Source organism: Ixodes scapularis, unplaced genomic scaffold, assembly GCF_016920785.2.
Source record: "Ixodes scapularis isolate PalLabHiFi unplaced genomic scaffold, ASM1692078v2 PGA_scaffold2__306_contigs__length_199485367, whole genome shotgun sequence".
Lineage (NCBI taxonomy): Eukaryota > Metazoa > Arthropoda > Arachnida > Ixodida > Ixodidae > Ixodes > Ixodes scapularis.
The window spans coordinates 10,852,010-10,878,126 of record NW_024609857.1 but is presented as its reverse complement, the minus strand read 5'-3'; the positions used below and the strand labels follow the sequence as shown (position 1 = coordinate 10,878,126).

The 26,117-nt window shown below is 46.5% G+C and overlaps 1 protein-coding gene across 1 annotated transcript; it reads left to right on the top strand.

Annotated features, from left to right (window-relative positions):
- The first annotated feature begins 1,097 nt into the window (after positions 1-1,097).
- LOC115333139 lies at positions 1,098-23,450 on the top strand. The gene is made up of 16 exons (XM_040207950.3): positions 1,098-1,164; positions 2,789-2,881; positions 4,020-4,048; positions 6,809-6,874; positions 6,966-7,032; positions 9,188-9,264; positions 10,118-10,200; positions 11,947-12,099; positions 13,747-13,903; positions 17,267-17,340; positions 17,418-17,496; positions 18,586-18,657; positions 20,039-20,107; positions 20,964-21,044; positions 22,922-23,058; positions 23,282-23,450. The coding sequence occupies exons 2-16, from the start codon at positions 2,794-2,796 to the stop codon at positions 23,448-23,450; spliced, it is 1,401 nt and encodes a 466-aa protein (XP_040063884.3). The 5' UTR covers positions 1,098-1,164; positions 2,789-2,793.
- The last annotated feature ends 2,667 nt before the right edge of the window (positions 23,451-26,117 follow it).

The following is a 26,117-nucleotide window of genomic DNA, read 5'->3' as shown; positions in this document are numbered from 1 at the left end:
TTGTTGGGGTAGCCTTCTACCCACGAATTCTTACATCGCGTCTATCTGAAGTCAGTCGAGGCGTACCTGCAGGCTAGGAACGCTGCTTATGCTGTCCAGCCTGTTCGAGCTCGGCCAGTCGGTCGGCGTCGGAGAGCTTGGCTTCGTCACCCATCTCCAAGAAGTTGAACTCTACATCCAGAACGCTTCCCAGGTGCGGGCCTATACAAACTGACGAAGGGTTTCCAGTTTTTTTCGACACTTATGAAAACAAGTTTACTGCGCCGAACTTCTGGAAATGGTTAACACACCACGATGCAGTACGCATAGTTTATGTAGCTCTTTTATTACTGAGACTTTGTGCGTGAGTGCGATTGGGTCGATAGCTGCGCATGTAGACATCGGCTTATTATTTCCTTGCCGGAAATAAAAAGTTAAAAATAAAGACCCACTGGTCACCGTGAGTTTAAAATGCACGGCGTCTTGTTATCTCTCCGCAGCCAATGACATCGCGGTATCAGGCGAGCCCTGAATAACGAATCATAAAGCAAGATGCGCGAAGATCACGAGGACGCCCTGCATTTCTCAGACTGTCAGTGACACAACTGAACAAAATCTTCTTGTCAGGTTTCTGAAGTGCCGAATTGCAAGAAGTATAAATAAAGTCCCCTTGATTTTTGTTAACGTGCAACGTTCTTTGGCTAGGTGTTCGGTATTTCGTGAAGCCCGGATAAAAGCGTGGCCGCGAGGCTCGACACTGATTGGTTAACGGGTGGGGAAGGAGGAACGAGGGGAAGTGCTAGACGCTCATACACCACACAAAAGAGACGGTGTTCCCCGCAGACATGGGGACAGGAGAATCTGCGGCCACGCATCAAACAAGATCGAAACATGTTTCCTTCATACGTATGTATGTATGCCTTAATCCTGTCCGCAGACAGATTTTGTAAGACCAATGCGACCGTAATACAAGGAAGAAACGCGAATCAGACGGTGTCAGCAGACTGTCTTTTGTATGGTGTATTAGCAGTGGCAACGAGGCTTAAGAGCATACTTTTTCGCATGCCCAACATCCACGTGTCGCTAAAACATTTTCTTTTCCATCTCTCGAGCAGAACACCAAAAGACGAAACGGTGAATTGAAGAACCTATTGGACCAACTTCACACCGTACTTGGTCCTGATAGTACGTAGCTTTCGAAATATCCTTCCGCAATGGGCGCGTTCAGAAATCGTCCATAACTAATGGTGAATTCCACTCGTAGATCTGGAGCGCTTTCCATAATCCGCGAGGGAGGCAAAATTCCGCTCCGTGGGACCCGCTCCGAACCGACGAAGGGAAGATAAACTTGCATTTTTAGAGCGAACTCCCCCACACCCCTTCCCACCCCTTCTCCCTCCGCCGTACAAAATGGCCGCTGCTCGAACTTCACCAGCCCCACCAACGCCTCAGCCGGCTGATCTCTCCGACGACCAGTGACGACTGTCACTGCTTAGCTGCAGAAGTAACACGCGACGCAGACCGGGCGAAATTATACGTACCACGGCGCCCATGTCACAAATAACGAAGACGTCCGCGTTCGGCACCGTCACATACTTTTGGGCCGCCTCGAAGCGGCGGGGCACGGACAGCGATTGCAAGCGGTGGAGTTCAGATTTGTACTACGACTTTAATAAACACAGAGGTAACAAACCATCACTTGCGCGGTCGTTGCCTAACCACTTCTTGCTTTATTTCACGGGAAAACGCCGACGGAATGCAGTGCAAAAGGGTAAACAATCACTGGCTGCAGAATGAATAGGCCTAACCTTGCGTCTGCCTCCGGCTTTTCTGTCGTTCTTCCTCTCGCGATCGCAGAGTCAGCGCTTACGATTTGCCACGCTCCACAATCCCGGCTTTTTATTCCTGGTCTACGCGAAGTAGAAGCGTTGGAGCCGTCACAATCCAGAGTAAACAACCGACGCACCCGAACAGATCCAACTCCACGACCCACCACGACCCGACCGGCCCGCCGATCTCTCCAACCTCGCCGCGCATGCGCACCGCCGATTTAGACGGAAATCACGTGCGCCGCTCTGTCAAGTTCCGGAGAGATCTGTGAAACACCGCAGAGCAAGTTCGGCGGAGTTTGGGGCGCTCCGTGGAGCGGGCGCTGCCAGAGATCTACGAGCGGAAGATGACCAACTCGAGCCAGATCTGCGAGCGGAATATGCGCGCTCCAAATGGAGCGCTTTTGGAGCGCTCGAGATCTGCGAGCGGAATTCACCATTAGACCCCCTTCGAAAGGCTGCGCTCTGTTGGCAGCTATAGAATCCCTGCACAATGGCGGACTGAAGTTTCAACGTCAAGGCACATTTTATGCGGTTGGGTGAACTATACTTCGTTTCAGCTTCGGTCCGAGCGCGGCCGATGTTATGAGCCAAAGGGCCAATCAAACAGCGTAAAGAGCGCAACGTCATGGCGTGCTCTCTGCGCTTGATAGGACTAGCCGGCGGAGGAGCACTGCAGAGAGCACGCCATGACGTTGTGCCTCCTTCGCTGTTTGATTGGCCCTTTGGCTCATAACATCGGCCACGCTCGGACCGAAGCTGAAACGAAGTATAGAAGCTGAAAACGCACCCACAGAAAAAGGCTCTCGCTCCGCGATTGGTTCTTCGGCATTATTATCGGGCGGTGCCCCAGTCTCATTGGCCGTGACGGGATAATTAGATGCTGGAGACTCGCTACGCCCAACGTTTCTTGAGCTGTTTGTTACTGCCGTTCCATGGCCGTTTCTCGAGTAATTTCTCGCGCGGACACTTTAACGCAGGGTTCATGGACGAATACGTCGCCTTCGTGCTCCCTCGCATCAAAGTAGCGACCGAGAACTCCGCCGAACATTTGGGACTCGAGGCGAATTTCGGTAAGTGGTGCCGCTTTCGTACATATGAGGGACGCTCGAGAAGATGTAATGACGCCCAGTATTTCGATCAATTTGAGGCGGTGATTTTCCGTCGCAGCTTGTGCCTGTACTCGCTGACAGCTATAGCTTAAAGAACATATTAGGTCCCGCATCTTTCTTCGTGATTCGTTCATTGGCGTTTTTAAATGCGAATGCCACGATCGTATGTGCTGACGAACGATAATAAGAATTGATGTTCGGGATTGGCCATGCCCTTTGTTTCTTAAAGGGATACTTCAACGAAATTTGAAATATTCCCGTCGCGTTCAAAAATAGGTTGAATATGATCCACAATATCCGCAAATGACAATCGCACGTTTGTATTTTGAGCCTGGTGGCTGTATTTTTCGTTATAAACGGCCCACTCTGGCAAGCGCTCGTGACGTAGGTCGTCTCGGGACAAGCGAAGCTACGGCGAGGCTGACGTCGAGAGGATGGCCTAGTCGTTCCAGCCACCGAAGCGGCTGCTTTTGTATGGATTTCGAGTGACGGGTTAATCTTCTGTAATCTTGTAGAGGGACAATAGCGACTTCTGCGACATACTTGCAACCTCCGTCACTGGCTGTCAAGGTTCCTAGACGGGCACTACAAGCGGGGCGTTAGCGACGTCCACCAGGTTCTCTTTGCTAATCGTTTAATTCGTTTTAAAGTTCCTTTTCGTGACTTTTCGAACAAGGTATTGGTGTGTTCGATGTGATGCTGCTCCTTTGAACACATATGAACCAAAAAATGAGCGCCGAAATTTCGTTGTAGTATTCCTTTAAGCCCTCAGTGACTTCAGACCTTTCCAGCGTCTGGGCGAAAACTGCTGAGTCAGTGGACTGTGGATGTGAGCGCGGCGTCTCACGTTTCGTGAAAAAGAGCTACCGCGCACGCGTAGAACGCTTTCCACAGCCCAGCAGACAAAGATGGCGGCAGCACGCAGAATGCGATTATTCGAAAGGTCTATAGTAACTTTAGAAACAGAATCCACATAAAGTTTGCTTCATGTGGATTTTTTTTTTTTCTGGGGGGGGGGGGGGGGGGGGGGTTTTAAAATGTTTAGGTTTCTTTTTGTCAGTATTTACAATTGAAGTTATGTCTATTTCAATTTTTTTAGAGATCCAGTTTCAAGTTCAAGAGAGTTCGGTATGTGCCGACGTCACCCACCCGGTGTTATTATAGGCTCGTCGCTGTTGGCCAGGCGACGCGATGCACAGTTGCGTTTGAGTGCGTTGCAGCTGCGAGAAACCAGGGCTGGCTTGCTAAAACCGGCGTCTCAAATAAGACTGTCTTATCTGAGACGAAAAAAGCGCTGCTAAAGCTAACGTGCGAGCGGAGTGGCACGTGAAGTCGAGTCTCAAACGCGGGCGCGCCCCAGGCTTGGCAGTGCTTTCTTCGTCTAAGATAAGACCGTCTCATTCGAGGCGCTGCATCTAGCAAGCCGGCCCAGGACATCCCTGCTTCTAATGACGCGTGCCAAGCTGTTCCTTGTATTGAATTCTACGATTCATACGAAGCACAGATGTGCCGGTGGCTCGCTCTCATTTTTTCACGCAACGCAGTCAAACGCACTCAAACGCTCTCAAACGCAACGCGATCGTGTAAAGGCTGGTTCAGACAGTAGCGTTTGACTGCGTTTGACTGCGTTGCGGCAGCGAGAAACCAGGACATCCCTGCTGCTTATATCGCGTGCCAAGGTGATTCCTTGGATTGGATTCCACGCTTCATACGAAGCACAGATGTGCCGGTGACTCGCTTTCGGCTCTCGACGCAACGCAGTCAAACGCACTCAAACGCAAGTGTCTGAACCGGCCTTTATGCTTACATCGAGCATTAAGTGCCATTGTAGCGTTCGATCATACACGAGCCACGGTTGTTTACGTACGTGCGTCAGCATGTGTTCACAAGCAGTAACGGAGCGTCTGAAAGAACGTGAAATAACGAAATAAAAATGCAACTTGCACTGTCTCATCAAAACGATACGAGTGTTTTTGTTGTAACTAACTTTTTTTTTGTTCTTGTTATATTTTGTCTTAAAATGTCTGTCCACCAATGAAATTCTGCCAGCTTATCGTCCTTGAGCAACGTAAAAAACGTGCAATGACGATACACCGAAACGCGACCGATAAATATACAATTTGGCTCACCAGAGGCGCTGTTCAGAATGGAAAGCTACAGGCTTATATGTGATGCGTTATTTTATTGAACATAAGCACATTCTTCAGCTATCTCTTTTCTTTAAATTTTAGCTTAATTCTCTTCCATCATGTGGGCCTCTACTTTGGTACGGGGCTGTATCAAAAATATAAAAATAGCGAATATTCTTTGATTGTTCTTCAGATTAAAAAAAAAAAAAATTATTGGTTTCTTAACTATTCCGAGTAGAACTTTTCAGAAGCTATATTTCACGTGTCTATCCCAATTATGAGGTTTCAAGAAAATAACTTTGTCCCCGTGCAACAACCTCTTCGTGTTTTCGACATCTACCAAATCTTTGGAAATTTGGAAGGCCGTTTGGACTGAAATTGTGTAGTACCGCGATTGCGTGCATTTTATAGTGGGCTCAACACATGTACGTGGCAAAGCGTTGCCCCTGGATAACCACATCAGCTACCTAGCGGAGTTCTAACATCTAGATCTAGGGGTTTTTGATTGGTCTATTATATACTGTATTTCACTTAAATATAATAGAAGACGATGATTAATCAATCAATTCATTAACCATATTTTTTTAATTCTTGTTTTGCTTCCTAACGGCTTGCAGGCCTTCCCTTTAGAGCCTAGGCGCGTACATATACAAATCATTAAACAAGATCCATAAATTCTAATCTCTAAAGCACAGTTCTAGAAAGAAAACAAAAGAGTCGTATTTTTTCGCCCACAATGTGCGAAGAAACAAAAGCGATAGATGTAGCACGGTCGCGGAATGCGAGTGGAATGGTTCCGACACGTACCTGAGGACGGAGGTGCGACGTGGTTACTTCTCATAGCCGTCGTGGTTGGCGTCGTGGACGCCACTGACGACTGCCACCGGTGCTCGGTGATCCGTGAGGTAAGTGGGAAAGCGCGTTGGAAGTTTCTAAAGCCATCCAACATTACCACTGCCAAAGTGGGATTTCGCCAGCGCGAGGAATGTTTGAAAACAAGTCTTTCAAGCAGACAACAGGAAGCCTCTCCCTTCGTCGCGTCGTTACTGGCGGGATGCCAGTGCTCCACTCTCTTCTCTCTCCGCGCTACGCGGCCGACGGGAACGCCCGCCTTCCCGGCCTCGTGCGAAGAGAAGAAAAAAAAGATTCCCTTCCGCGCGCGCGCGGCGTCGACAGCGGACGAGGTCGACATCTCTGCAAAGCGCCCCCGTAAAGCTGTCGCCTTAAAAAAAAATAATAATAAAAATATTGTTAGCAAACCATGTTGAAAAACCTGAGACTGGGGCAGAAGTGAACATATAAGTCGAAGGAACACTCTCCTTCTCTCTGAGACGTCGTCTTGTCCTTTTCTGTTCCTTCGACTTATTTGTTCGCTTCTGCCCAGTCTCAGGTTATTCCACCTGGTTAACAATCACCAGCTCGCCTGCACCCTTACTATATTATCAATGTTAGTAAATTGTTTGTCAATAACATAGTGGATTCGCGAAACCGGCGAAAAGTCGCAATAGAGGTATGGGAAAAACTTCTAGAACTTGTGCTAACAAGGGTGACGAAGTTAATGGAAGCAAGGAACGTAGAACTGTCAATGGAACCGTGATATGTAAAAATGTAACATCTCAAGGAGAGCCTATGTCATATAAAGTACACGGTTCCAGTTTGGCCATATATTCCTAATAACAACCTCGACTAAAATACCTATCGAAGATTTAACTTATTTTCTTCTAGCCTCTTACAAATGCTATAACCGATCTTTATGAAGCTACCGCAGGTGGAGAACAAAACTTCCGAAGAACGAAGCGTTCAAGGCCCGCTCGCAAAGCCAGTCGTAAGTGCAGACGAAAGCTTCTGAACTCGATGGCTTTGCTAGCACGCAATGAACCAAAATTTAGTTGTTTTTTACACATATTTTTTTTTAGGTTCAAGAATATATGGCAAACTATTTGGCTCAAAGAATATACAGCGAGTACAACGACACATTTTTTGGTAAGCATATCGTGTGTCAGTGTAGCGTTCGTATTTCCTACATGTTGAAATAAATATTAGTGACGCCACGCCCACTTTTTGAAAGTCCGGAATTGAAACTTACTTAAAGGGGTGATATTTTTGTACTTTCTATAAATACCTGTTAGAATTAATAAGTTCTTGATATTCGTAACCCATAAAACACGCGTTTGTTTTTGTTTCGTTTTCCCCCAAGCAATGATGGTCGCGGGAAAAAAACAAAATCGAGAAAAACGAGCAGCGTTTAGCCCATCAACTGGCAGCCAGAATAAGCGACCACGTAATCTGGAGACGATTATATGCCGCTCATGTTTATCATAGCCCAGTGCTGGGGTCGCTAAGACGCGGGGCACACGCCGAGTTGAACACATGGCTGAGAGTTTGGCTTTTGCCCGTCATCCCAGTGTTTGGGCACGAGCCGCTACCCGAATGCGCATCGAGGCACTGATTGGTACACGAGCTCAAACGGAATGCTCACACAATGTTCGGGTTCACCGTATGAGCTGCATTTAAAGATCGTCACCACGGGGATCGCGAAGCTTGATGACGCATTTCTGGGGATCGCATTGTTGACCACGCCAACAATCCGAGTCCCACAACTTCGGGGTCTGAGCTTTGCGAAGGACAGGCTGAAAGAAAACGGCCGCTTTTATCCTTGAAAGAACGCGGCGACAAAAGAAGCTTCTTGGTCAGTGCCACTCAGTGGCGGTGCGTGCGAGTATACTTGAGTCCTGCTGGTGACAGTAAGCTCGTGTTAAGTAAGACCATTCCTACCCAATATCGTTGCACGGCCCCTTTCACATTTAACGGCGTTCTTTTAAACGAGATAGTTAGATTAGAAAAAAAAAATAATACGGTTTACTTGACCCGCCGTAATGAATATTGGAAGGTTCCCACATGCAGGTCAAATTATGGGCAGCAAATGCTTCGGTATTTAATTCCAAAGCTTCTAAACAACTTTGAAGAAGAAAATAGATATATAGAAAAGATATCGCCTAAAGAGTTGCGTAATATATTTTTACAAATATACGTGTTCTGTGTCTTGTTTCTGTTATCCCATTTGATAATGTATAATTTTCTGTGGTTTTCTTTTTTAGAGCGCAGCTCTTAGGCGCCCGCTTCCGGCTTGAGCGGCGTCGCCGTCGGCGCAACCAAGGTCGCCCCAAGGTCACGTGACCCCCCCCCCCCCAAAATCACCCAAGGTCACGTGACCCCTCCCAAGGTCACCCCAAGGTCGCGTGACCCCCCAGGTGACCCCCACGTGACCCCCAGGTCACGCGACCCCCCCAAGGTCACGTGAGCCCCCGAGGTCACGTGGCCCCCCCTCCCCGAGGTCACGTGACCCCCCTCCACCCCCGAAGTCACGCGACACCCCCCCCCCCCCCGAGGTCACGTGACCCCCTCCCCCCGAGGTCAGGTGACCCCCCTGAGCATATTGAAGAATGAGGGGAAGAGGAGGAGAAGGAGGAGGAAGGGTCTACCCTCCCCTCAGTTCCTTTCCCTCCTCCTCCTCAAGAGCTGCGCTCCAATCCGGCATTACAGGGAGTTGTAAACGGCTTTCACTTTTTTTTTCTTCTCATTGCACGAAAACTGTTTGTTCACTGGCTGCTGATGGGGCTGAGGGCCAGTCAAGCTTCTTGTTGAAGCTTTTTCCCTTTCGCTCCACCATTTCTTTAAATGGAAATAAAGATTATTATTATTATTATTATGATTTATAAATTCTCCCGCGGCATGTTAGGATGATGAAAGTGCTGGGAAGTGTCGCGTCTCTCTCTCTCTCTCTCTCTCTCTCTCTCTCTATTTTGGTATTTCCCTCTTTCTCTCTATTTTCTTTTTGTTTCTCTTCTTATTCATACATGGGAATCGTCTTAATAATGTTACTGGGGAGGTGTATACAGAACATTTCCTTCCTTCTGAAAACACTTCAATTTTGAATTTATCGAGTGAAACATTCCTTCTCCTATCGTTTTTGAGTGTTCCCCAATAGAAGATAACGCCATCGCAAACGAATATTCTTTCGTACGCCGTATTGTAATCGAATCACATTACGTTCAGCGTAGCAGATACTATCGTTGATTGCTGTTACTTTAACAAAATGCCGAGTTTTGTTTTGTTTTTGTTTTGTTTTTAATTCAAGAAGCCCGGAGCCTTGCCGTTTCTACGTCCACGCTCTTGTTGGATTTCACGAACGCCGTGCTAGAGGACGCCAACAAGGTAAGATAAAGCTTAGCCAAAGTGATGCGCCCGGAGGCGTGTCTAATAATCACCTTCTGAGAGCCGCCATTTTTGTCGCCTGGGCTGTGAAACACGCCTTGATAATGTGTCTTAGCTCTCTCTACGAAATATCTGACGCTTCACATGCGCCCATAGCTCAGTGACTCAGCATTTCTAGCCTTCGTTATAAGTATTAGGAAGAGGTATACTGAGTGACTCAATATATGGCTATCGTTTCCTACCCATGAAATTGTGCTATCAGCCGACAAGACGCCAAAATAAAAAGTCGCGAAGCAAGAAACATTAACGAGTGAACATAACATAAAAGTGCTAGCTACTGCATGCAATAACGTAGCCAGGATTTTTTTTTTTTTTTTTTTGGGGGGGGGGGGGGGTTAAAGTTTGCTAAACATCGATGACTCAATTCATTGTCTTTTTACTCAAATCATGATACCTATATTACCAATCAGCAGCCAATGTACTGTTGCTCACGAAGCCCATCTTGAACTATTGCTCACGATGCCCCATCTTGAAATATTGCTCACGATGCCCCATCTTGAACTATTCCTATCCTGAACTCAAACCCTCGAAACAAAGAATTAAAACTAGGCTATCGTTTACTGTTCTATACGAACAGGTACACAGCTTTTAAAACAACGCTTCGTGTTTTTTTTTTTTTTTTTTTTTTTTGTGCACACATTTTAGAGTATAGAATCAGTGTACAATTTTCGGAAAACGGCAGAGTCAACCAGGAAGCACGTAACAATTATCAGTGTATCAATTTGTTAATGTGCGGATTGGGCAATAAAATGCTAGATAAAAATAATCGCGCGCCGGTGCCAAATACTTACAGACCATCAAAGGCTTCCATTTCCTTCCTGAATCAATCAAGAAAGCCGATCGCCTGGGCATTCTCGAGACGTTGCAGTCTTCCAGGTCAGTGACCCGCATCCGTGTTTGCAGCGCCCCCTGGTTTGGAGTCGTACAGGGAGAACTTTAAACAAAGAATATAAAGGTCGAATAAAGGCCTATATAAAGGCCTATATAAAGGGTATAAAGAATATAAAGGTCGAATAAAGGCCTATATAAAGGTCGAAGAAATATTGCTATAAAATAAGACAATTTGTTATCCCCCCTGATTAGGTTACCACAAAAACCACCTACTCACAGCTGACTAGAAACAAAAACACCTAATCACACAACAGGGCCTTTGGTTCTTTCGTTGTACTTCGTAAATTTGCATATTTGCCTGGGTCCACGTTCCCAATAGTGTATCTTAGGGTATACGTTGCACGATACTACGTCGTGGCCATAGCATGTCACTCTTTTCGTGTGCCGAACATACACTGCGCTGGCACTGAGTGGTGTTGCTCGTGAGTGACTGAAAAACACGTAATATGGGATTTGCGATGTTTCGGAGCATACTATACTCTGTTTCACTTAAAGTCCCGTCGCAGCTCGACGCTACAATCAGGTAGCCAATCAGGCAACGCCAAATGTGCATCGTCACGGCGCTGTTTTTTTTTTTTTTACGCGGAATCTGTTACACGGTTGGCACCTAAGCTTATCCGGTTAGGTGCCAGCCTGTCCGGGTACTCTGCCAACACCATCTAGAATAATAAAGGCCTGTGGACATTAGCCTCTTCCTCTGTGGAACGTATGTCATCACAGGGGGTATGGCGCCAACCCAGCGATTGGTCCCGAACCCGATGCCGAGTGTCACTCGGAGCGTTGATTGGACATGACGAACAGTCAAACGCAGCAATCGTGTCAAATGTGTGCCTTCGTTCGATTTCGCTGTGATGATGTCAAAATTCCAGGCTTTGATTATTCTAGGTTGTGTTGGCTTTGCCTCCACGCTTTTTCTCGTGCGTCTCACACTCCAACAAGCTCCGAGAAAGTCGCATTTACGCTGCAACCGCGGAAGATGGCACCCGCACGACATCCACGGAGCCCTCACGCGCTTGCCTCGCACGACACAGAACCGCTTCGCGCCAGTCAGTCTACACATGTGTACACAGTTTCTCCACACTATATAATTACATTTTGTGTATATAACACTGCCTTTGCCACGCTAGTACGGCAAAGGGGCGAGTTTTTTTTTTTTTTTCTTGTTTTAATGGTATTATGAAAGGTTTTACCTTACCACGCAATAGCTCTGTTCGAGCAATGAATCGTTAAAAGGACACGAGGCTTTTCCTTTCGTGAAAAACAAATCTGGCTCAAAGCTATCACCAACCCCAATTAGACGCGTCCAAGAAATTATTGTTTTGTACTTTAGTTGTTCACATTTGCTTTTTTGTACTGAAATACGCACTATTGTTACTCAAGGTAGAATGATAGCACGCCTCAACAATAAAAGCTCTAAAAATATTTAAAAAAAAACGTTTGCGAGGTTGTTTTTTGGCAGAACTCAATATGCGCAGAGCACGATGTGCGCAGGGACAATGTGCGCAGGAACGATGAGCAAGTGAAACGTCAAGCCATTGACGTTTCGTCAAATCGTATTCTGAACGTTGACATTCGACTGGACCCCAGAATCGTTCGCCGTGATTTCTTGTTTCGTGTTCTACACAAACGTTAACTCACAAACCTTTTCTATTGATATTTTTTTTTTTTTTTGAAATAGGAGTTTTCTTGTTTTTTTTAATGCGTCAGGCATGTATTTTCTTTTTATCGCAGCGTGCTGTATGTGGTGGCTATCATTGCCAGCTTCTCGCTGCTCCTGTTGCTCTACTCGGGGAGCTTCATCATGGGCATGTTCTACTACGACGAAGGCGTGCCGCCCACCAAGCGCAGCTGGTCCTCCAACTACTCTGGGCTCGCCATGCTGCTGTGAGTCGCCTTTCGTGCGCGCCTGCACCGCATACTCTTCTAATAGAGAATTACATTCGAAGCGAGGCTGACTCGGAGTTCTTGCCCGTGTGAAGCGAAACGTAGCGTGCTTGCACACAGAGCACGAAAGAGCACCAAACACGTAAACAAATACAAGGGCCTCGGCGAACGACGAAGCTCGTAACAATTTTACACTCGTCGATTTTTTGTTTTGTGACAATATCCACAGTTTGTTTCAATTGTATTTAGGTGCAACAGGATGAAAGAGGATGAAAGACGTTTACAAATCTCTGTAACGCGAAATTAGAGCGCAGCTCTTGAGGAGGAGGAGGACGGGAGGGTATGCCCCTCCTCCTCCTCCGTAAAATTCAGATTGGTGTTGAGGTGACGTGACGTCAGTTTTCTCACTAAATCTGGCGGAGAAACTGAATTTGTTCGTGGGTGACGTGACACTAAGGTCATGTGACGTGGTTTTCCACGCTACATTTAGCAGGAAAATTGATGTCACGTGACATCAACAGCAATTCAATTTCCCGCAAAATTTAGCGGGACGGCTACACCGACGCCGAAGGCAACGCCGACGCCGCGAAACCCGTAAACGGGCGCCTAAGAGCAGCGCTCTAAAAAAATTATTGATTATAACTATAGGGAGTATTCACTGGCGGGCGCGAATGCTGAGCGCGTGCTGATGCCGAGCTTCCACAGCTCTTTTGCAACGTGCACTCCGCACCATCAAGAGTGCCGGTATTAGCAGCCTATTGATGTGAGCTCGTTCTGAGCATGCGCTCTAAACAGTACCCACAAATATGGCGTCCAGTGTATACTTCCTATAGCATCTTACACCATCAAGATTGCTGTTCTTGGGAGCCTATAAGTGTGAGCTTGTTCTGAGCAAGCCCAGTGAACAGCACGGTCAAATATGGTGTCCCGCCTCCAGCGTGAGCTTCTTCCTTTTTTTGACAACGGCGTGTCACGAGCCACGAGCGTGCACGCGCAGTCCAAGCACGGCGGAGGGCGACGACCGAGTTGCAAGAGGCCAAGAATCCGAGCGAGACGCCTTGGCGTTCTCATTCTTTCAACGACTGTTAGCGCCGAGATGTTTCAGTGGCGCCCGCTTCCGGTTCTTCTCTGTGACGTTAAAACCAGGGGGGCTATGTTGCACGTTTAGGACTCCGAGGAGACTAGGGAGAAGGAAGTGACGTCGACAACGCTCTTTGGATGTTGATTGGTGGAGTCGCTGATGACGCGTTGCGTGGTGCTGCTAAGATACGTTCATTCACACCTACGTCCTTTCCTTCTCCCTAGTCTCCTGGGAGTCCAAAACGTGCAACACAGCCCCCCAGAAACTGCCTCGTCGCGACGTCACGAGCTGTGACCCTGGCTACTTATCATCACCGACAAACCGCAACGTTGGTGGTGTGTGTAATGCCATAGTTGAGTCTGACCGAGGTCAGGCTCAAATTCAGTTAAAGTGGGATATGAATGCACGATGGAAGTTTGGAGTCATCACAGTGCTCGTATTTCCGTCGATAAAAGCGAAGCTCATCACGTTAAGGACGTCATGGTGAGTGTCTGGCCAATTGTGGAAACCGATCGCAGCGACGGATTTTGCTCGCCCACGTCGTATAATTGCGGGTGACGCTGCAGGGCCATCGTGCTTTCGTTCCCCATCTGCGGCCTCCTGATGACCGCCACCCTGGCCATTATGCTGGTAGCCCTGACGCTCACCAACTACGTGTGCAGGCCCTTCGAAAACATTGTCTACGGATCGCTAGACATCGTCCAGGTATCCCTGCTCGACGACGTGAGTAGGGTAGACCCTTTTTTTATGGTAAGCCCGAAGGCTCTGGTTTTCTGCACCACTCTGCCCGTCGCCGGTTGTTCTTCGCCCTAAGTTTCCGTGGTATTGGTGCGTGTACTGTGATGCGTGTGTGTAATTAAAACTATGAATGCGAATATCACGAGTGGTATGGATGTCCATATCCAAGGGCGTCGACGAACTCTGACAGGCAGAGTACAGAAAGGGAGGGGGAAAAAATGATCCATTGGTGGATTTTGAGGAAATCCGTTAGCATGACTCTTGGGAAACGCCACATACGTCTCCCTTCGGGAAATACTAACACTGACCCCGTAACAAGGCTAAAAGGAGGCAGCAAAAAATATGGGAAGCAATAAAAAAGCCAAAAGAAAGAAATGAAGGGTTCAGCGTTATCGTTTCCCAAGGAGGACGCGTGTGGCGTTTCGAAGTGTCATGGTAACGCTTTCCCTAATAATCCACCAATGGATTTTCCTGTAATTTTTTTGTGTGTATGAAAGCGAGTATGTATTATTTTTTATTATTATCTTATGATATTTTTCTACCTCTTGACCCATGTGTTGATTATTCTTGGCATAATGTTGGCGTTTCTTATTGGGCGACCGTTTAGCTTGTATATTATTTCAGTTAACCCGCATAATGTTTTATTTTTATTTTTTTACCTTGATTTTTACTTCTGTACTAGCCTCACGGGCTTACATTATCAATAAATGGATGAATAAATGGAATGAAGGAACAGAGGATGGACTTCACTCTCATATACAGGTGCACGACTAGGCATTCCTATTGTAAGCTGGGTTACCCCCCAACATACGGGCTTACCAAAGTGGTGATAGCGTAGCCATTCCGCCACACGAACGTGCAGCTTCGATTAGCGCTTTGCTGTCGTTTTTGTCGCCTATACTTCGTCTCACCCTACGATGGACTAAAGGCAGAAGCTACGAACCGCCAGATCCAATCACGAGCAACTTAGACATTGTGTGGTATTTCGCTTCGATGCACGTATCGGTGCCCGCGTCTCCGATCACTGATGGGAACGGGCGGACAGTGGTTCGGAGGGAGCAATGAGTGACTCAACAATTTTACATTGCAACGAAAGCCACGACGTACTGGCTCTTTGCAGTGTCGAAACTGCAGAAATGACTCAGCGTTTTTGGATTCGGAGCATTTTTGTCCAATCTCAACCAACATTAAGCATGTCATAGTTTAGCGTGGACCGTGATTGGACCTGGCGGCCTGTGGCTTTTGCCTTTAGTCCATCGTAGGATGAGACGAAGTATAGTGTCTATTGCTACGTTTGTTTTGTTCTGGAGCACGGTGTAAGGTATGCATACATAGGTGTGGACACCGCGCGCGTCGCAGCAGCCAGATAAAGTCCTCTCCTCGCCTTGGTTGCAATCGGCGCAACTAGATGACGCTTCGACATGCGGCTAATGGCAGTCTGTCACGGGCCCGGTTTCCCGTGGTTCTCTATGGCAGACATACTTGCATTACACGTGTACACTTGCTTGCATACATACTTGCACTACACTCGCACTACACGTGTTGCTTAGACACTGCTTCGTCATTTACCTTTGTTTCGTGCCTCAAAACCGGCGACGACAGTTTTATGAACGCGTTGAAGCAGAGAGATCTCTGGCGCGGTGTTTAAGCCAGCGTCCGTCAAGATCGGTAGCAAACGCTCCGGACACGAGAAACTTTTTTCTTTTTTTGCTTAGTCACGCCCAGTTGCGCCGCCTGAATGAAGGGAATACCGTGGGCTGAGGCAACCCGTGCGTGCGACAAGAGGACTTTATTTGGTTTATTCCGTCGCAGAGGTCGCCGCGCTGTATGTCCTCGCCTATCCATATATATTTGCGAGGCGCGCGCTGTTCGTCTTCTTCGCAGTAGCAATATCTTACACCGTGTTCTGGAGATACCCCTTGCAATAAGTGGTATTCACGCGTTGATACATGAGTCCTTTGGTCAGTGAAATGCTAAGAATTTAGTAAAAACTCCGCCTCCAGCACGCGCTCGTCGCCTCCTAGAGAGCTCTGTCTGCGTGTGCGACGAAGTATTATAAAAGGCAGCAAGCTCGCGCTAAAGGCGGAGTACTCTACCCATTTCTTAAGCTGTCACTGACTATAGTAGATATTACGTCTGTATGCACCGAGACAATAAACTTAACGTGCATATTGACAACTAAGATTCAGAAAACTGGGCGTCTCCAAACACTTTTTTTTTTATTTTTTTGCCTTGGCGGAAATTTCTGTTCTATAGAGTCACGCCACGTGCCGTAAAATGCTGCAGCCCGGTGCTGCGCCGGTCTATTCACTGGACAGCTGCATTGGTAGCACAGTTTACCTAGATAGAGTTCCGGATATTTCAAAGAGTGTCCCCCCCCCAATCGTTTTTATGATTTGACATTACTTCCAGCGGTCTCACCCCTTTTCATTTTTTCGCGGTTTCTGTTTGAGTTTGGCGAAGGAAAACAGCCTCGTACTCGCACAGAGGCCGCTCTGATGCAAAGTGAAAAGCAGATAACGTTTATTCGTTATTTGTTTTTCTTACATACACCTTTGCGAGGCCATTATGCATATAACGGAGGGGGAAAAAGGCGTACACGCAGTGCATACAATAATGATAACATAATGATATATAATCATCACGGGGATAAAAACAAACAATCATCAGGGGCCCTATCGACAGAAAGAATCGAATGCTCGCCATTAGAATCAATTTTCCACTTAGGGCGGCTCATTGTGTACACGATGCGATACATCCTATGGTTCATTACCATTCCTAAACTTAGGGTGATAATGTATCTACCGAGGATACAACATATTGGAATATCGTCTTTTACAAAGATTTTCTTTTATATTACCCGTAACCTCCTTATGCGTGTTCAAACTTTAACATTCAAACCCTCTTACTGAATGTTCAGGGTCTATGAATTGACGCTGACACGCACACAAAGTGCAACTTTTGCTGAGCCCATTGTTGTGTCCTGTTTTTTGCTCTTTTTTTTTCTTTTTAGGCAGGCGAGTTAAGGTCATAAAAACAACAGAGTGTTAGCTTTTTATATATGTATTTGTTTGAAGCAGTCAAAATCTTAATTAATGTGGCACCACCTAAAATTCTCATTTAGGCCAGACTACCAATCACCTTGGGGGTCATCCAGAAACTTATACAGAGTTCAAGTTCTCAACTAACCTAAATTTACCGTCTGAACTGCAGAGTAAAGACACATAAAAGTTTTGAGGAAAGCAGTTGACAAGTTCTTGTGGCGTTGAAAACTATAGTACATGATCACCGCGTTGACCTTTCGTCTAAAAGCAGCACAGCAAAGATGTTAACCCTCATCCCTCACAGACCATGAGCGTGATTTGGCCACGGGAGATGCGTGGCAAATGGTTCGGACAGTTCCTGGCGGGCACAACGCTGACGTAAGCGTCTATACCCGCTGACAGCCGGTGTATTTATGAGCTGAAAAGAAATGTAATAACTTAGCTATCAATTATAGGATCTGCAACGGCGGCCGGCTGTTCGACATCCTCAAGGGTGACTATATGGATGCTGTGTATTACATTATCCAATCCACCGTAAGTTATACTTCCCCAGTTACTTTAAGAACGTTTACATTCGTCTAGACAAGAATCTCAGGAAATTAATTTCTGTTTTTTCTGTAAGCAATAGCGTCTTTTGTCCAGGAGTACATGAAGGTAAACAAAAAAAAAGTTTTCAATATCTAAGAAGCGATCGTTTAAATGTGTTGGCAAGACAAGGCATTATATAGTCGTTTCCAAAAGTGGAGATGAACGTGTATTTTTCTTAAATAAATTTTCCGGCTAAATTTTGCGGAAAACTGACGTGAGGTTGATTCCCGTACTAAATTTAGCGGGAAAACTAAATTGGTGTATAGATCTCGCGATGTCAAACCACGTGACGTTAATTTTTCCGCTAAATTTAACGGGAAATGCACGGACGGATGGACGAATGGACAAAATTTTAGAATTAAAAAGTTCCGTTAAAAAAAAAAAAACTTTCAGCCTTTCTACTAAGGTGAAGAAGGAAGACCAGCGAAGCTGTACTATGGTGGGAATGAAGTAATGGCCGGCCGCAAGTCGGCAAGCCAGAGTAGAAAGGCTGGAAAGGTTACGCCATCTATGAGCGACGGCGGCAACCAGACAACCGGCAATCCGCTTGTCTGGTTGCCACCCTCGCTCATAGATGGCGGTAGATGTGCAGAGTTTCGGGTCGTCATTTGTTTGCTGACGGACACGATACTGGAGGAACTAGCCCTTAACAGCTCTGCTGTAAAAACATATTTTATGTTTTAAAACGGTTCGCGGATACCCAATGGTTAAATAGAGCTCTAGTACTTGTGCATTTGGTGAGCAGGTGCGACCTGCTACTCATCTCTTTGGTTTATCTCCGTGAATTACCGGCACTGTGACACAGGCGTAGTCGCTTGTCGGCGCAATGATCACAAGTCCGTTTGTAATGACATTCTCTCTGTCAGGACAACTTCAAACATCTGCTCTTATCGCTGACTGTGGATCCACGCCGTATTTTCAACGTACGATGTCTTGTCTTTCTTCGTTATTGAACCTATCGCCTCGCAATGGTGAAGATCCTCGAGACAGTTGTTTCTAACCAGCGACCCTGCGTCAATTCTTACTCTTCTTCAGGACGTGCCTGCAAACAAGCCGGCGACGTATTTCGATTCCATGAAACGTGACATCTGGAATCAGGTGGACAAGGTACACTTTTTTTTCTTCGACCATGTTGTTCGCATTTGTATGCTTCAAGTTGTGGTTATTCTCACCGAAGGTTTAGAAATGCTTATTCTCTGTAGCTACGATATCGCTTAGTCTAAAAGCATGATTTATCATGGCGAAGTGAGCTCACTCATGATGATATTCTGACTGCATTCAAAAACGTTAATCTTCTAAATCCCGTCTTCTTTTATTTATTTTTTTTATGCATGCTCATGGCTCTAGTTTCTGGGTCGGGTCATTTTTACTCGTGGATAAAAACATAATGTGTACGCGAGGCTCCAGAATAGAGGATTGGAAGCAAGGCCACTGTCCGACGTCATGTCTCGGCCCGTGCTGAAAAGCCCGTGCTATATCAAGCTTGCCAAAGTTATGTTCACGCACAAGCTGCACATGCTTGCACCCAGTTGGGGCGCCATGCTCGCAATTGTCTATAAGCATTACCAGACACGGTGCATCTGCTCAGCTGGCGCGGTCGCGGCATCGTCTAAGTAGCACCAGAAGTGAATGAATGACGTTTTCGTTAGCTTCAGTCTACATAGTTCGTGGACGAACTGTGGTATAACCGAAGGTCTACTGTGACAGGTGATTGCCTTTGTCCCGTTTGCACTAATTAAAAATTCAAATTTCAAGGTAAATATTTGGAAAAAGTGAGGTCAGTCTGGCCATTTTATGATGACTATTTCACACTGTGGATGAGAAATTTAGTCAGTGTTGTGCGACCGTTAGGCTGGGATCTCTAACGGGCATCACGCGGGTGTGGTTACACGAGCGCACGCCTGTACCACATACGGGTACGATCCTCATCCAGATCGACATGGGCAAGGGTGGAGGAGGTTGACTCCCGGACCTCTGGGTTCTGAGGCGCGAGCTTTCACCACGCGTGCTCCCAGCTGCGGCGCTTTAACGCACTTGTCCCTTGACCATTACGCATATGTCGCTTTATTTAATGATGCACCTGCGCAAGTCTATGGAAAGATATTTCGTTGTGAATTATGATCGTCACACTAAGTGAAATATGTCCCAATAAGCAAACAGAATATCTAATGCGTACATGTTGTTAAGAGGTCATCGAATCAAAGGGAAGTACAGCACCTGGACCGTCCCGATTTTGACTTAGAGGTGCACTAAATATCAGAGAGAGCTTCCTAATGAACGCTGATATCAAACTAAAACTTGAATGCTGATTACAAAATTTACTTCTGTTTTTTTATACTACAATTATGAGAAGCAACTGATGCGATGAGAAGCAACTGATGCGAGCAAAGTGCTACGTTTTATATCTTTTTCTTCATTTACACTTCTGCACGTGCGAGTCTTTTCGCAACGAGGTACCATATATCTGCGGGTTTCGCCTGTTTTCCAGATGAACGAATACTTCATAAACGACATGCTGACTGAGCTACAGGCGATGCATGACAGGCACTTTCACATCGTAAGTCTTGTGTAACCGTCGACACGCAATGAATCTTATACGCATTTGTAATAAAGAGTCATATTTTACATATCTATATTGTTGCAAACGACCGGAAATGATTCCTGGGGATCGCACTACAAACTTGAAGGATCACCCAACTCGAAACGTTGCCACATACCCTATGCCACGAGGTATCACACTGGCGCCATCTATTATGTAGCCTTGGAACACTTGGGTGTTCCGTATGTGGCCTAGTTTTTACACGCATCATTTGTTTCTACTTTAAAAAAAGTTTTTTTTTAATGTTATAAACGGTAATTTATTATCGATATGCACTTAAATTTGATTTCCTAGATACTGCTAAACATTATCTCTGGGAAAATGCAGTTCGAGGGTCACCTCACAGAAGGCGCCAGCGAACCACCGTGATCTCTCGTAAGAGGTCGCAAGAACTCGGTCGTAAATTCGCAAGCGCAAGTGTGTGAACCGGCCTTTATTCTGGCTGATATAATCTTTCCTGCCGCACATGTATGGTCTCCAAGCTCGGTGTAGATCTGTTTTCATAGAATGTTTGCAACAAACAGGCACGAGATTTGTGACATTATGCTCACCTGAAACAAAACCGTCATTCGAGCCTAAAAAGTAAAAATAAAGATTAGTAAAAGAAAATTGATTGGGGGTAAATGCAGTAACAACTGCGAATAAAGGCTGGTGATGTTCGGATGTCTGCGGATATATGTCGGATATTGCTACAATCCACGCAGGGCTCTAGATATAACAAAATAAATCATGCTCGATCCATTTCCTCGTTAAGTTTGCACGCTGTACGCATGCCAATGGTGCCTAATTTAATGGTTGTTTTTTTTCTTTTTAGGTTAACCCGCCCTGCTTTGCAGCTTACAAGGGCTACGAGCGCTCCTTGGCATTCCTTTGCAAAGGAATCATACGCAACGCAGTAAGTCTCCAGAAACGACCATCCCGTGTCACGATGAAAACGATTGCTCTAATGCGCAGCATCGTAATAATACAATGTAAAATTGCGCATAAAAATTTATAATATAAATACGCCCGCACGAAAACCTTGCAGCAGAGCACAAACAGTTCAGCTCAACACCATGAGCCGAGAAACAGAGAAAGAGAGAGAGAGAGGAGACGAGAGCACGTGGGGGCGGCAGAACACCGAGCTAACGCGTTCGACGAGTGCAGTGGAGGCAAAGGCAGCTATAGCTTTAGGTCTACCCACTAATCGGTCCAATCAGAACTCGGCGTTCTCACTTTCCCGCGCGCTCTCGTCTCTTCCACGCATAGACAACGGCGCCTAGAAGACAAGACCGTAGTGCTGACATTTTTGCGTCGCCAGTGAAGGCCAACGCAGGACACAGATTGGAAACGACTGCCGCGTCAGGGCGCTCGCCTACGAGTCGAGTTTGAGCCGAACGTTGACGCAATCGTCGCGTCCAATCGGCGTCGAGCGTTGGCCTTCGGGGATGACATCTCTATCAGCACTATACGGCTTTGTTATCTCATAGACCAGCGTAAAAGGGTTTGTTAGAAGCGGAGCGCCATGTGGTGACGTCGTCACTTACGGAGGGGTCAATTGAGTCTAACGGCGTAAATATTAGGCGAAAAAATATTTCGTGGAAAAATTATTTAAAAAAGTACGTGTCTCAAATAAGTCTAATGCAATTTTGTTTTCTTGTAGCGTTTTTTTCTTAGAACCTTTTAAAATCTTTTACGACGAGAGCGGACTCTGGTGCCATCTATCGGGTAGCCGTGGAAAACTTGGAACAGGGTGGTTTTTTTTTGTGTGTGTGTTTTCTTAAGCTTTACATATTAGTTTTAAAAATAGCCATGAAAGTTACACTTCAGCGGCTTGTGTAAGTGAGTCATACGTCCAGGAGGACATTATGTGGGTGGCTAATCTTTGCGATAAGTAGGCTAATTAATTAAAATTGTTAATTAACTATTTAATTGGTGAAAATAGACATATGGTTCCAATTAGAAACTTACTGAGCGTCATTGAAAATTACTAAATCAACTCTTTTTAGAACAACTTGAAACTCGTGGGAAACTCGGGGGCGCGCCAAAGTTACCACTTGTGAAAAGGGTATTCACTTGGGCTAGTTGGTTGTACATTTCAGAATTAAAAGCGCTAAAAAACGAGGTCCTCGTTTTTTAGCGCTTTTAATCCTGAAATACTACTCGTGAAGCAGGCGCAAAGCTAGCAGTGGCGGTACGCGATAATGACCTTATAACGTGCCTTCTCTCGGCACACAGCTCGCACAAAAGCACCTTGACGTGGCTGGCCTCTATTGCTGCCGGGGAACGCATTTTTATTGCGAAAGCATTAACTGTCTCATGGAGCGAGCTGACGTCATCAGTCTGAAGCGCGAAAACGGCAGATAATTTCCTTCGATTCCACTGGCTGGCGCGCGTCGACGGGGCTCCCTTTGGCCGCTGCGCTCGTCAGTTTCCACGACCGCTCACCTTATGGCGCTGCGTGTCCATCAGCGCGGAGCGTCCAAGGTCACCAGGGGAGCACTCGCGCCGACCGGCAACGAAAAATACGCAGCAGACAAAAAGGGGAGCGGACGAGCGGCTTGCATGCTTTCACATTCACAACTCATAAGGAATGCTTAGGTGTACCTCGATTTTTTTTAATTGAATTGAATTGTTGTTGAGGTCACGTGACGTCAATTTTACCGCTAAATTTAGCGCGGTTACGCCGACGCCGACGCCGCGAAACCCGGAAGCGGGCGCTTAAGATCTGCGCTCTAAATGAAACAAAGGTAAGTTACGCTGAAAGGTGCGACATTTCTTGATATTCTTCAGAATGCCTTCTGGTCTTCCCTCAAATTCTGCCTGTGGCTCTTTCTGGCGCTGGGTGTGGTGTCGCACCTACTTTCCAAGTACTTTCTGCGCATGGTGAATTACACCTACGATGGCTCCGAAGTGGAGTCGTTCACCGCGTAAGTGCTGATTGTTGTACATAGCTTTGACATGACACCGTACACTCTGTTTTAACGTAACTAAACCACCGCACTGAGCCAGTTTTGCTATGAAAGCTTTTCTGCCCGGTACTGGCACCTGACCGTTGAGAGTTGCATTGAAAATTGCGCAGTAAATTAATAACAGCGATTATGCAGTTCTTATCAACAGTCGCGAACGGCTTCTTTGCTTATATCGTTCAAGGTCCTCATCGGCAAGTGAAACCAAGCATCCGACAGCGGCGGAAGCGGAAGCGCCAGCTGCGGGCCCGGCCATAGCGGGAACGGATGCGAACGCCCGTGAGATGCCCGAAGAAAGGCAAGCACAGAACCATTCAGTTTTTGTCCGTGTGTCTCTAATTCTGTTCACATGATTCTCAGCGTGACCAGAAAGCAGATATACACGAAATACAGAAGAATAAAAGAGGAAACATGATTTCGTTTGTACTTGCAATCTATAGGTAAACACATAAATTGACAGAAATATAGCATCATTACTATTTGTGTTCTAAATTACCTATGAGAACAAAACAGGGGTACTCATGGATGGCACAGCGTTGGTGCTTGCGTCAAGACTTGGCGGTGTGGGCAGCTTGTAAGGTTTCCATGCCATACGCCCGTCGCACTTCGGGCCCTGACACCGCGTCCCCTGGCAGTGCTGCTGTGAAATCGGGTTTAGATCGCTTCGCAAAGAAAAACTTTCAGCCTTTTTATACTCTGCTGAAGAAGGAAGACCAGCGAAGCTGTACTATGTTGGGACGATTTCAAGGACGACTTGGACGACCTCAGGGACAATCTCTCGGACAACCTCAAGGACGACATCTAGGACGACCTCGAGGACGACATTTAGGATGACGCCTAGAGAAATTCAGCCTTTCCACTCTGGGAAAAACCAGAGTGGAAAGGCTGGAAAGATTGCCGCCATCTATGAGCGTGGCCGGCAAGCCGGTTGTCTGGTTGCCGCCGTCGCTCTTAGATGGCGGTAGCTGTCCAGAGTTTTGTGTCGACATTTGTTTGGTACCGGACACGATCCTAGGGAACCTAACCATTAACAGGTCCGCTGTAAAAAAAAAAAAAAAAAAAAAAAAAAAATTACGAATACGATTAATTAATCTCACCGGCATTTCTCGCAGAGCTTCTAACTGCGAAAGGGCACGCAGAAGGAGCCTTTTCCAATCTACTTCCGAATGGATCGCGCGTCGATGTTTGAAACACGTGTCAGCAAAAACAGCGTCCCGTCACGATAGCAACCACCGCTCACGCTATGATGTTGCCGAATGCCGCGCCGCCACGTCAAAGCGTCAGCGGCCGTTGCTATGGGTACGCCGCTCAGCGACGTGACGCGGTTTTCGCTAACACGTGTTTTACGCTCAACGCAACCGATCAGAAAAGAGAAAACTTACGACTTATCCTTTTTGGTGAACCTTCATAACCTTAAAAACAAATAAGACGAAAAAGACGTGGATAAAAAAAATGGAAGACGTTTTCAATTTTTTTGTAATGCGAAATTAGAGCGCAGCTCTTGAGGAGGTGGAGACCGAAATGAATTACGTCGTCTTTAACCAAATGCGGCGGTGAGCACGGTAGCCGCTACCAGAATGGCAACGACGGGGCGTAGCTTTCGAAGGCCTGACCTCCATGAGTGCACTCCCTTGCTTTCCGCCGTGCTTCTGTTGCACGCTCGAGACGCCGAATCGCTGTCGAAGGTAGGAAGGTCGCGCTGACGCCTGGAGCTCCCCCTTATCGTTCTCGCTTTGTCAGTGACTAGAATGGTACGCAAAAAGTTGGATGGCTGCCACGAAACTCGGTTTCATTTACGAGCTGATCGCATATGTGCGATGCCTCCTACCGGAGTAAGTTTCCTTCTCTTCCCTTTTTTGCAGCTCGGACAAAATTCCTAAATGGTAAGAATTTTTTTTTCTTTATCAAAAAGTAAACAGTTTTTTATCACCAAAGCAAAACAGAAGCAGTTTGTTTCAGCACTGTGCACCGCAAACTTTACGTTTTTTGTCTTTTTTTTACCATTTAGGATTTCGAGAAGCAGAAGGTAAGCAGTTCCAGTGTTGTTGTTTTCTTTCTTTTTCTCGTTTATTGTTTACGAAACACGACTTCTCGTCGCGTTGCGACGGGTTCTCAGGAACTCCAAGCCTTCTAAGCACGGAACGAGCGGGTTGGTAGGGATAATTAAACCTATTGTTTCAGCTTTAACCAGCTAAAAGCAAATAGCGTAATGGACCTGATTTCCCCTCTAGCAAGAAATAGGCTGGGTGCGATTGGTTGCAGCGAACATAGCACGGAGGTGAGCAACAGGCCCATCAAGTTTCATGCGCTAACATGGCTGCATTTTTTGGTCCAAGCGAAAAAGAAGGCGAGAGACGGAAGAAGGCGGCGAACGCGCTATTTGAAGCTCCGTCGTGTTACGTAACTCATACGCTTTAAATTTATCCTTGGGCTTTTTTCTAGAGTTCTTGTTCATTGAATAAATCAGCATTGCATTTAGGCCCAGCACACCAGGTCCTTGATTTTTTACATTTCTAATATCCGTGCTATCTTACCACCTGCCATGCTTCATCGAGGTGAGATGCACAACGAAGCACTGTGCGTGTATTTTAAGAAATTCCCTTAGCAAGTATGTTAGCACACCTTATCAGAGAAAGATGAGAGGCTAGCTTTTTTCAGAAAACGAGCATCAAGTGACTGTACGTCCACGTGTGAATATATTAGCAACCAATAAAAAAAGAAAAATCGACCCTCGTTCCACGAAGTGAACCCGTATTTCGCGTGTGCGTACTGTCTCTCATTTCTGCTTTTTTTTTTTTCTTTTTTTTTGTGCGTTTAAAATCAAAAATAGCGCGTTGCTATCAATGTAAGGAACAAATGTCCCACAAATACCAAATGCGGTTCTTGTGTGTACGGAATGCCGCCGACAGCGGCCGAACCGCCGGCCTTGCAGCGCGCTCGCGGACGGTCGCCCTGCAAGCCAACCGAGTGTCGACAGCAGCGCCCCCGCTGCTAGCATGATCCGCCGCTACACTCCGCAG

Bases quoted from the DNA above. Each gene is read 5' to 3' on its own strand.
- LOC115333139 (XM_040207950.3), top strand. From the start codon at position 2,794: ATGGACGAATACGTCGCCTTCGTGCTCCCTCGCATCAAAGTAGCGACC. The intron at 7,033-9,187 runs GTAAGCATATCG...TTTTAATTCAAG, and splicing joins GTACAACGACACATTTTTTG to AAGCCCGGAGCCTTGCCGTT. The intron at 13,904-17,266 runs GTGAGTAGGGTA...CATCCCTCACAG, and splicing joins AGGTATCCCTGCTCGACGAC to ACCATGAGCGTGATTTGGCC.